Source organism: Balaenoptera borealis, assembly GCF_965194805.1.
Source record: "Balaenoptera borealis genome assembly, chromosome: 3".
Taxonomy (NCBI): Eukaryota; Metazoa; Chordata; class Mammalia; order Artiodactyla; family Balaenopteridae; genus Balaenoptera; species Balaenoptera borealis.
The window spans coordinates 45391893-45404062 of NC_138866.1; the positions used below are offsets into that span (position 1 = coordinate 45391893).

The window sequence follows — 12170 nt, forward strand, 5'->3', positions numbered from 1 at the left end:
TTATCATATCCCTTTTTGCCTGTTCTTTTAGTCTTTTATGGGTAATCATTTTTATTTGCTTTTTGATTTATTCTTCTAGTGTTTCCTTTTGAAGATAAGTGTATATATGTGTGTATATGTTTGTATCTCCTTTCGACTTTTACACAAAAGGTTTCATAATATACCACAGCTTTTAAACTTTTTTTGTTTTTATTATTTTTTTGGCCGCACTGTGCGGCACGTGGGATCTTACTTATCTGACCAGGGATAGAACCTGTGACCCCGGCAGTGGAAGTGTGGAGTCTTAACCACTGGACTGCCAGGGAAGTCCCTGTATACCACAGTTTCTTTTAAAGTTAGCTCTATTAAGGTGTAACTTATATTCAATAAAATTTACCAACTTTATATGCACAATTTGAATTTTGACAAACTCATACAGTTGCATAGCCACCAGTACAACGAAGGTTTAGAAGGTTTCCATCAACCAAAAAAAAATGTCTTCATATCCTTTTGCAGCCAATCCCTCTGTCGCACCTCTGAGGTCTCTGGTAAACTTTCTGTCTGCTTTCTATCACTATATTTGCTTTTCCTAGAATCTCACATAGTTTTTTTTTGTGTGTATGTCTTTGACTTCTTTTACTTAGTATAATTCTTTGGCGGTTCAACCATCTTAGTACATGTATCATTATTTTATCCCATCTTATTGCTGAGTAGTACTCCATTGCTTATATAGTCCAGTTGATGGACATTGTTCTGTTGTGTCTTTTTTTTAATTAATTAATTTTTTAAAAATTTATTTATTATTTATTTTTGGCCGTGTTGGGTCTTTGTTTCTGTGCGAGGGCTTTCTCTAGTTGCGGCAAGCGGGGACCACTCTTCATCGTCATGCGCGGGCCTCTCACTATCGCGGCCTCTCCCGTTGCGGAGCACAGGCTCCAGATGCACAGGCTCAGTAGTTGTGGCTCACGGACCTAGTTGCTCCGCGGCATGTGGGATCTTCCCAGACCAGGGCTCGAACCCGTGTCCCCTGCATTGGCAGGCAGATTCTCAACCACTGTGCCACCAGGGAAGCCCTAATTAATTAATTTTTAAAAATTTATTTATTTATTGGCTGCATTGGGTCTTTGTTGCTGTGCACAGGCTTTCTCTAGTTGCAGTGAGCAGGGGCTACTCTTTGTTGTGCTGTGCGGGCTTCTCATTGTGGTGGCGTCTCTTGTTGTGGAGCATGGGCTCTAGGTGCACGGGCTTCAGTAGTTGTGGCTCGTGGGCTCTAGAGCGCAGGCTCAGTAGTTGTGGCGCATGGGCTTAGTTGCTCCACGGCATGTGGGATCTTCCCAGACCAGGGCTTGAACCCGTGTCCCCTGCATTGGCAGGCAGATTCTTAACCACTGCGCCACCAGGAAAGTCCCTCTGTTGTGTTTTTTAAAAGTTTTTATTCTGAAATAATTTTAGACTTACAGAATAATGATAAAAATAGAGAGATTCTATATATACCCTTTCCCCAGCTTCCTCTAATGCTAACATCTCCCATGGCCATGGTGCAATCATCAACACTATGAACGAAACTACAGGCTTTATTTGGATTTTAGTTTATCTGTTGCTTTTAGTTGTCATGTGTCTTTAGTCTCCTCTAGCGTGGACAGTTCCTTAGTCTTTCCATGTCTTTTTATTTTTTAATTATTTATTTATTTTGTTGGCCACGCCGCATGGCCTGTGGGATCTGAGCTCCCCGACCAGGGATTGAACCCAGGCCCACAGCAGTGAGAGTGCAGTGTCCTAGTCACTGGACCACCAGGAAATTCCCTCCATGTCTTTTTAAAAAGAGTTCTTGTTTAGCTATTTTGTAGAATGCCCGTCAATTTGTGTGGTGATTAGACTGCAGTTACAGATTTTGGGGAAGAATTCCAGAGAGGTGATGTGCCCTTCTCATGGTCTTATGTCAGGAGCTACGTGATATCAGTATGTCTTATTACTGGTAAAGTTAACCTTAATTATTTGATTCAAGCAGTGTCTGCCAGGTTTCTCCATAGTAAATTTATTACTTTTCCTTTTCTGCAGTCTGTTCCTTAGAAGCAAATTATTGCTTTTTAAATTCTGGTGTACATCAATGTGCATGGGAACATAGTTTAGCAACTCTCTTAATCTTAATTATAGTAATAGTAATAATGTTATTTATCGCATACCCCACCTGCATATTTCTAAACACAAGTGGATTATCTCATTTAATCCTCAGGATACCTCTTTGAAGTAGATACTTTTTTCATGCCCATTTTATAGCTGAGAAGATTGAGGCACAGAGTGCCTTGCCCAAGGTTCGGCAGTTAGCAGTGGAGCCAGATGCTAACATAAGCCTAACTTGAGGGCCAGTTTAACACGTGCCATATGGTTGTTGTCAGAGCTTAGAATGGGGATGCTCTCATTTTTTGCCAGAGAAAACAAATGAACACTTCCTATATTTGACAATTCTCTTTTGTTCTTTAAGAAAAATTTTTTTGTTTTTACTTTCAGGAAGATTCCTTGTGTGACTAAAGATTTTAGTCAGCTATGCATGGCAGTAACATTACATTAAAATCATGGAGAACTCCAAGATACTTTGGGGAGCATTGAGGATCTATTTTTGGACTTCTTTCAAAAATAGGACTGAAGGTTAGGACAGAGTATTCAGAAGAGAAAACTGCTTTTGGAGGAGTATTTACTTAAAGAATGGCCCTGAGCCTTCTCCTCCCTGGATTTTTTTAGCCTCTCTTAACCAGGGTGTCATGTTTATCTGTGTGTCTAAACCCCACATGTTCACTTTTGTTTACCACACTAATAACTGCTGTATTACAGAGTCAGATGTATCCCTGGATAGCCTAAATCAGGGGATGACAACTGTGGTTAAATGATAACTCAATATCTGTGAGCCTCTCTTCTGGTAGCAACGGAGCCACTGAAGGTCAGGCTGTGTGGGTGGACATTTGCACATCTTCCCTGTGACTCACTCAGCAGCCTGCCTTTCCAAGGGGAGATAGCAGTATGTGGCTACAAAGCTCTGTTCATCTCCTCCCTTCTGTCTCATGCTGTGTAGATTGGGTATCCCCAAATGCTTGAAATCACATACCTAGATGACTTGAATGTATCTGTTCTGCCAAGTTGTTCAGATATGAGTGCAGTTTTTAAAAATAAAGTTTTTGTTTCTAAATGTCTGTTGTAAGCCTGGCCATATATGACGGAGTCCACAGGTTAAACAAGACACTGTTCATCACCCAAAGCTAACCTGGACAGGCACACACATAGAAACTATAGAATTAATTTCCTTAGGAAGGGAGGAGGAAGGCAACTATTTAGAATGAGTCTGATGCTTGCATACAATAACTAGAAAATTTTATAAGAATAGAAAATTATTTGGGGTGGTAATAACAGAGGTCAAGTTTATGGGTATCTGGATCTAGCTTCAGAAATCAGAGAGGTAAGAATTGGTTTTTTCTCAGACATAGTTTTCTACACATTTGTTATAGAGAAAGTGTTAGGTACAGGAAAATGTAAGGAAGAAAGTGAAAGTAGACCATTCCTATCACCAGAAATACCCACTCTTTTGTTTTGCATAATCTATCTCCTTTCTTCCCTCCTTTTTCTCTCCCTCTCCTATGCTACAAATACATTGGTAATCCTGCACTTTTTATGTAATACCACATCATAAGGATTTCCCCCACCATTTAAAGAAAAAGACTTTGCTAATGTGGTGGGAGAAAAATAACTAGTTTTAATTTGCATGCCATTAATATTTTAGTTAGGATTAACATTCTTATGTTGACTGTCAATTTACACGTACCTACAGGGTGTTAGCTTTTCTATTCTTTATCTTACTATAAAATTGGAAACATTACTAAAGCAAGCCTCTGATTTCAGATGTCCTAAACGATGCTATATTTGATGAAGATCATGATGAGATGGTGATTGTGAAGGACATAGACATGTTTTCCATGTGTGAACATCATCTAGTTCCATTTGTTGGAAAGGTAAGTTTTTCTATGTTGTCTCCTAACAGTGTTTAAAAGCACAATCACAGTTTTAAAGTTAGGATAATTATATTTTAAATTGTCACCTGCTAATTCCTAATATCCCAGATATTTAGAATTACACATAAACATTTACTCTTTATCAACCCTACTAATCTAATAGCTGGAAATTAACAAAATAAAAACAAAGTAGGCCCTCTGGGCAAGCTTTTCACAGTAAATACCATGTTAATAGGTTAAAATAATGAGATTAAAAAGACCATCTTTTTTTTTTAGGTAGCTGCTGCAGGCTCTGAAAACCTTTGCCCTTTATTTTGACTTGATCCAAGATATACTTTTGTATAATATGACATGAGCAGTAATGATTGCAGAATTTCTTGTAGCAGAGGTTATAGTATTAGTGGGTTTAATTTGTTTCCAACCCTTTCTATTTTAGGAAAAATGAATCTGTGAGCTAGATAATGTTATCTAGTTTGCTGTAGTTAAACCTGCTTTTGAGAACATGTGGGTTACCAAGAGTTGTCCTTTTCTCTTCCCTCCCCGCATATCATAATTTTATTTTATTTTGACTTTTTGTTAATAATTTTCAAATAGAAGACTTACAGGGAATAGTGGTATGAATATCTAAACACCCATCACCTAAATTTAATGTGTTAACATTTGCTTTATATTTTTTTGTTAAAGTATTTTTTCATTTTTTATAGAAGTGAAACGTAGAAAAATGCACAAATCATTAGGGTATTTCCTACTACCTCACAGATCAAGGACTAGAACATTATCAGTGTCCTAGAAGCTCACCTTGTGCCCCTTGTTAATCCCTAACCCATCTTGTCCCCACAGGTAACCAGTATATGGATTTGTAACATTATAGATTGATTAGTTTTGCTTGTTTTTCAATTACTATATATAAATAGGTGGGGTCTACAGAATGTACTCTTTTGTGTTTCGCTTCTTTTGTTCCATATTGAAAGAGTCCTTGATGTTAGGTTATTGCCTGTCATTATATTTTCATTGCTATATATAATTCCATTGTACAAACATACCACAATTTATTCTGTTCTTAGAGGACATTTGTATTGTTTCCTCTCTCTCTCTGTTTGGGTTTTTTGGTTGTTGTTGTTGGTGGTTTTTTTGTTTTTGGCTATTACAAACAGTACTGCTACCAGCATTCTTTTGGTGCACAGATGCATGCATTTCTTTTTTAAATTTTTATTTATTTTTTAATTTTCTGAAATTATTTATTTATTTATTTTTAATTTATTTACCGAGCCACACAGCATGCGGGATCTCAGTTCCCTGACCAGGGATTGAACCTGGGCCACGGCAGTGAAAGCCCAGAATCCTAATCACTAGGCCACCAGGGAACTCACTAATTTATTTTTTAATTTAAGTGTAGTTGATTTACAATATTGTATTAGTCTCAGGTGTACAGTAAAGTGATTCAGCTGTATGTATGTATGTGTGTGTGTGTGTGTGTGTGTGTGTATATATGTATTTCAGATTATTTTCCATTCTAGATTATTATAAGATATAGAATATAGTTCCCTGTGCTATACAGTAAATCCTTGTTACCTATGTATTTTATGTATAATAGTTTGTATCCTAATTTATCCCTTTCCCCTTTGGTAACCATAAGTTTGTTTTCTATGTCTATTAGTCTGTTTCTGTTTTGTCTATACATTCATTTGTATTATTTTTAAGGTTCCACATATAAGTGATATCATATGATATTTGTCTCTCTCTGTCTGACTTACTTCACTTAGTATTGTATTCTCCAGGTCAACCCACGTTGCTGCAAATGGCAATACTTTATTCTTTTTTATGGCTGAGTCATAGTCCATTGTATACATATACCGTACCTTCTTAAACCAATTGTCTGTTGATGGACACTTGGGTTGTTTCTGTGTCTTGGCTATTGTAAATAGTGCTGCTCTGAACATTGTGGTGCATGTATTTTTTTGAGTTAGAGTTTTAATCTTTTCCAGATATATGCCCAGGAGTGGGACTGCTGGATCATATGGTAACACTAGTTTTTGAAGGAACCTCCATAGTGGTTGCACCAATTTACATTCCCACCAACAGTGTAAGAGGGTTCCCTTTTCCCCACACCCTCTCCAGCGTTTATTATTTGTAGACTTTTTGATGATGGTCATTCTGATCAATGTGAAGTGATACCTCATTGTGGTTTTGATTTGCATTTCTCTAATAATTAACATGTTGAGCATTGTTCATGTGCCTGTTAGCCATCTGTGTGTCTTCTTTGGAGAAATGCCTATTTAGACCTTCTGCCCATTTTTTGACTGGGTTTTTTTTTTCAATATTGAGTTGTATGACTTGCTTGTATATTTTGGATATTAACCCCTTGTCGGTCACATCGTTTGCAAATATTTTCTCCCATTAGGTAGGTTGCCTTTTTGTTTTGTCGATGGTATTCTTTGCTGTGCAAAAGCTTGTAAGTTTGATTAGGTCCCATTTGTTTATTTTTGCTTTTATTTCTTTTGAATTGGGAGACTGATCTAAGAAAATATTGCTATGACTTATGTCAGGGAATGTTTTGCCTATGTTCTCTTCTAGGAGTTTTATGGTGTCATGTCTTATATTTAGGTCTTTAAACTATTTTGAGTTTATTTTTGTGTACAGTGTGAGGGAGTGTTCTAATTTCACTGATATACATGTAGCTGTCCAGCTTTCCCAACACCACTTTTTGAAGAGATTGTCTTTTCTCCATTGTATATTCTTGCCTCCTTTGTCGTACATTAATTGACCATAAGTACATGGGTTTATTTCTGGGCTTCCTGTCCTGTTCCATTGATCTATGTGTCTGTTTTTGTGCCAATACTATGCTGTTTTGATTACTGTAGCTTTGTAGTATTGTCTGAAGTCTGGGAGAGTTATGCCTCCAGCTTTGCTCTTTTCCCTCTAGAATTGCTTTGGCAATTCTAGATCTTTTGTGGTTCCATATAAATTTTAGTATTACGTGTTCCAATTCTGTGAAAAATGTCATGGGTATTTTGATAGGGATTGCCATTAAATCTGTAGATTGCTTGGAGTAGTATGGCCATTTTAACAATATAAATTCTTCTAATCCAAGAGGATGAGATATCTTTCCATTTCTTTGAATCATCTTCAATTTACTTACTTTATCAATGTTTTACAGTTTTTAGCATATAGGTCTTTCACCTCCTTGGTTAAATTTATTCCTAGGTTTTTTTTTTTTTTTAATTGGATGTGATTTTAAACAGAATTTTTTTAACTTTCTCTTTCTGATATTTCATTGTTAGTGTAAATAAATGCAACAGATTTCTGTATATTAGTCTCATATCCTGCTACCTTGCTGATTTCTTTTATTCTGATAGTTTTTGTGTGGAGTCATTAGGGTTCTCTATATAGAGAACTGTGTCATCTGCAAATAGTGACAGTTTACCTCTTTACTTCCAGTTTGGGTACCTTCTCTTTTTCTTATCTGATTGCTGTGGCTCGGACTTCCAATACTATGTTGAATAGGAGTGGTGAGAGTGGGCATCATTGTCTTATTCCTGAATTTAGTGGGAAGGCTTTAAGCTTTACACTGTTGAGTATTATACTGGCTGTGGGTTTGTCTTAAATGGCTTTTATTATGTTGAGATATGTTCCCTCTATATCCACTTTGGTGAGAGTTTTTGTCATGAGTGGATGTTGAATTTTATCAAATAATTTTTCTGCATCTATTGAGATAATCATGTGGTTTTTGTCTTTCCTTTTCTTAACGTGGTGTATCACATTGATTTGTATGTTGAACCATCCTTGCAACCCTGGAATGAATCCAACTTGATCATGTTGTATGATCCTTTTTATGTATTATTGGATTCAGTTTGCTAACATTTTGTTGAGGATTTTTGCATCTATATTCATCAAAGATATTAGCCTGTAATTTTCTTTTATTTGTAGTGTCTTTGGTTTTGGTATTAGGGTGATGGTGGCTTCCTAGAATGAATTTGAGAGTGTTTCCTCCTCTTCAGTCTTTTGGAATAGTTTGGGAAGGATAGGTGTAAGTTCTTCTTTGTATGTTTGGTAGAATTTCCCCAGTGAAGCCATTAAGTCCTGGACTTTTGTTTGCAGGGAGGTTTTGTTTTTAAATTTTTTATTACAGATTCTGTTTCACTTCTAGTAATTGGTCTGTTCAAATTATCTTTCTTCTTGACTCAGTTTTGGCAGGCCATAGGTTTCTAGAAACTTGTCCTTTTCTTCCAGGTTGTCCAATTTGTTGGTATACAACTGTTTATAGTATTGTCTTATGATTTTTTTTTTTTTGGTATTTCCACAGTATTGGTTGTTATTTCTCCTCTTTCACTTCTTGTATAGTTGGGTCCTCTCTCTTTTCTTCTTGGTGAGCCTGGCTAGAAGTTTGTCTATTTTATCTTTCCAAAAAACCAGCTCTTGGTTTTATTGATCTTTTCTGTTTTTTAAAAATCTCTATTTTATTTATTTTCTTTCTGATCTTTCTGATTTCCTTCCTTCTGCTGACTTTGGGTTTTGTTTGTTCTTCTTTTTCTAATTCTTTAGGTGATAGGTTAGGTTGTTTGAGATTTTTCTTATTTGAGGAAATCCAGCATTGCTATGAACTTCTCTCTTAGAACTGCTTTTGCTGCATTCCATAGATTTTTGTAAGGTTGTGTTTTTATTGTTGTTTGTCACAAGGTATTTTCTGATTTCTTCTTTGATTTCATCATTGACCTATTGGGTTTTTAGTAGCATATTATTTAGCCTCCATGTGTTTTTTTTTTGTTTTATTTTTTCCTGTTTTTCTTTGTGGTTGATTTCTCATGTCATACCATTGTGGTCCAAAAAGATGCTTGAAATAATTTCTGTCCTCTTAAATTTGTTGAGGTTTGTTTTATGACCTAGTATATGGTCTATTCTAGAGAATGTTCCATGTGTGCTTGAAAAGAATTTTTTTTTTAATGTAATTTTTTTTTTAATGTAAAGTGTCATTTTAGGAACTCTGTTGCCTTATTGATTTTCTGTCTGGAAGATCTATACATTGATGTCAGTGAGGTGTTAAAAGTCTCCTACTATTATTGTATTCCTGTCACTTTCTCCCTTTGTTAGTATTTTTATATATTTAGGTATTCCAGAATGGGTGCATATATGTTAATGAGTATAATATCCTCTTCTTGTATTGATCCCTTTATTATATAATGTCCTTGTCTTTCTTTATGGACTCTGTTTTAAAGTGTATTTTGTCCAATATGAGTATTGCTACCTCTGTTTTCTTGTCATTTCTATTTGGATGAAATATCTCTTCTCATCCCTTCACTTTCAATCTGTGTGTGTATTTTGCCCTGAAGTGAGTCTCTTGTAGGCAGCGCATTTTAGTTTCTTGTCTTTTTATTGTCTGCCACTCTATGTCTTTTGACGGAAGCATTTAGTCCATTGACATTTAAAGTAATTATTGATCGGTATGTACTTATTGCCATTTGAAACCTTGTTTTCCAGTTGATTTTGTAGTTCTTCTTTGTTCATCTCTTTATGTTTTTCCTTTTGTGGTTTGATGGTTCTTTTTTATATTATGCTTGAGTTCCTTTCTTTTTTGGTTGTTGTGAATCTGTCATATGTTTTTGATTTGTGGTTATCCTGGTTTTCAAGTATGTTGACCCATAACTATATCTACTTGCTTTAAACTGATAGTCATATCATATAAGTTTGAACATGTTCTAAAAGATCTACATTTTTATACTCTCCTTTCCCATATTTTATGGCTTTGATGTCCCATTTTACATCTTCATGTTTATTCTTTTGCTGTTAATTGTAGTTATAATTGCATTTACAAATTTTTTTGATTTTTTTTGCAGTGTAAATAATGTAAACATTATTTACAATGTCATCTTAGTTTCAGGTGTACAGCACAGTGATTCAGTTATTGTTTTTTAATCTATGTACTGGCTTATTTAAGTGATCTTCAATCCTTTTATATATTTACTTTTCTTTTTTTATATATTTATTTTATTTTGGCTGCATCAGGTCTTAGTTGTAGCATGTGGGCTCTTTCATGGCGGCATGCAGGCTCTTCATTGTGGCGCTTGGGCTTCTCTGTAGTTGTGGCACACAGGCTCCAGAGCGCATAGGCTCTGTAGGTGCGGCACACAGGCTCATTAGTTGTGGAGCATGGGTTCAGTTGCCCCATGGCATGTGGGATCTCAGTTCCCTGACCAGGGATCGAACCCATGTCCCTTGCATTGGAAGGTGGATTCTTAACCACTGGGCCACCAGGGAAGTCCCATATATTTGCTTTTCCTATTGTGATTTTTCCCTATCCTATAGATTTTTTTTTTTAATTGAGAACATTTTAAAAAATTAATTTTGGCTGCATCGGGTCTTCACTGCTGCACACAGGCTTTCTCTAGTTGTGGTGAGCAGGGGCTACTCGTTGCAGTACGTGGGGTTCTCATTGTGGTGGCTTCTCTTTGTTGCGGAGCATGGGCTCTAGGCACGCAGGCTTCAGTAGTTGTGGCTCGCAGGCTCTAGAGCACAGGCTCAGTAGTTGTGGTGCATGGGCTTAGCTGCTCCGTGGCATGTGGGATTTTCCCAGACCAGGGCTCGAACCCGTATCCCCTGCATTGGCAGGTGGATTCTTAACCACTGCACCACCAGGGAAGTCCCCTTATAGATCCTTGCTTCTCTGCTATTTAGAGAAAACCATTCAATATTTCTTTAAGGGTAGGTTTAGTATTGCTGAATTCTTTTAGTTTTTGCTTGTCTGAGAAATTCTTTCTCTCTCCTATTCTAAATTATATTCTTGCTGGGTAGAGTTGCAGGTTTTTCCCTTTCAGGACTTTGAATATATCATGCCACTCCCTTCTGGCCTGCAAAGTTTCTGCAGAGAAATCTGCTGCTAGCCTTATGGGGGTTCCCTTGTAACTATTTTTCTCCTGCTGCCTTTAGAATCCTTGCATCAACCTTTGCCACTTCAATTATGATATATCTTGGTCTGGGTCTGTTTGTGTTCATCTTGTTTGGAACCCTCTATCCTTCCTGTACCTGAATGTATTTCATTCTTTAGGTATGGAAAGTTTTCAGCCATAATTTCTGATACATTTTTGATATTCTCTCTTTTCTCCTTCTGAAACCCCTGTTACGAGTTGGTTGGCACACTTTATATTATCCCATAGTTCTCATATGGTGCTTTCTTTTTTTTGTTTGTCTTTCCGTCTGCTGTTCTGATTGGATGATTTCCATTATTCTATCTCTCAGATCACTTATTCTGTTTTATTGCTTCTAGATTGGTTTTTATCTTGGGAATTGAGTTGTCTAATTTTGATTGATTGCTCTATAGTTTCTAGTTCCTTGTTACAGTGATCTGCATTTCCATCTATAATCCTTTAGCATTTTTATTACCTATTTTTTAAACTTGGGGTCTAGTTGACTGGTAAAGCCTGTTTCATTATTAGTTCTTTCAGGGGCTATCTCTTGTCCTTTTAATTGGGAGTAGTTCCTCTGCTTTTTCATTTTACTTAACTGTTTCTCCTAAATTCATAAAGTTAATCTACTGTGGTCTTGAAGGGCTGTTTTAATGTGGGAGTGTCCTTGTGTAGACTGTGTGAGTCCTGTATTTTTGATGCAAGGGCTGTTTTTGGTATGCATGCCAGCCACGTCTTTCCTCAAAGTGTACTGGCCATCATCCTCCTGATAGCAGATGTGATTGGTGGTGTGTCCAGAGCCTGAGCTGGATGTCGGGTGGGGTCTCCTCTTTGCTCCATGGCTGTGACACACGGGGTGGGGTGTGCTCCCCAGTTGTTGGAGCAGAAGCCCAGAGGGTCAGGTTCAGTAAGGCTCCATGGCCCTTGAATGCATGCCCTGTCTCAAAGCATGTGGCTGCTGAAGCAGGTGAAGCCCACATGGTCACAGTGAACCCAGGCACCACCCACGCAGGTGTCCGCACCTCTGCTCAGCAACAGCCCAAGGCCATGTCCCTTTCTCCGTTGTGTTCGTCCCAGGCCTAGCTCTAGGCTGTGATGTGGAGTGGGCTGGTGCAGGGGGCCAGGGTGCGATGACTGCAGGAATCCAGGTGGTTGTGCTGCTGCCTGGGACCTGGGCTGCCTCTGTGGTGGACCTCTTCCAGGACCTATCTGCCCCAGATCTGGCACCGAGCTGTAGTGTGGGGTGGGCAGACCTGGAGTGCTCCTGGCAGGTAGTGAGCCACTGTTTACTCCTCCC

The 12170-nt window shown here is 37.6% G+C and overlaps 1 protein-coding gene across 1 annotated transcript in view; it reads left to right on the forward strand.

Moving 5' to 3' along the window:
* Window positions 1–12170, forward strand: part of GCH1 (GTP cyclohydrolase 1) — a 55901-nt gene that overhangs the window by 25710 nt on the left and 18021 nt on the right. Inside the window, exon 2 of the mRNA XM_082386698.1 lies at window positions 3868–3977. Coding sequence (XP_082242824.1) covers window positions 3868–3977 — 110 coding nt within the window. The remainder of the gene's footprint in view (window positions 1–3867; window positions 3978–12170) is intronic.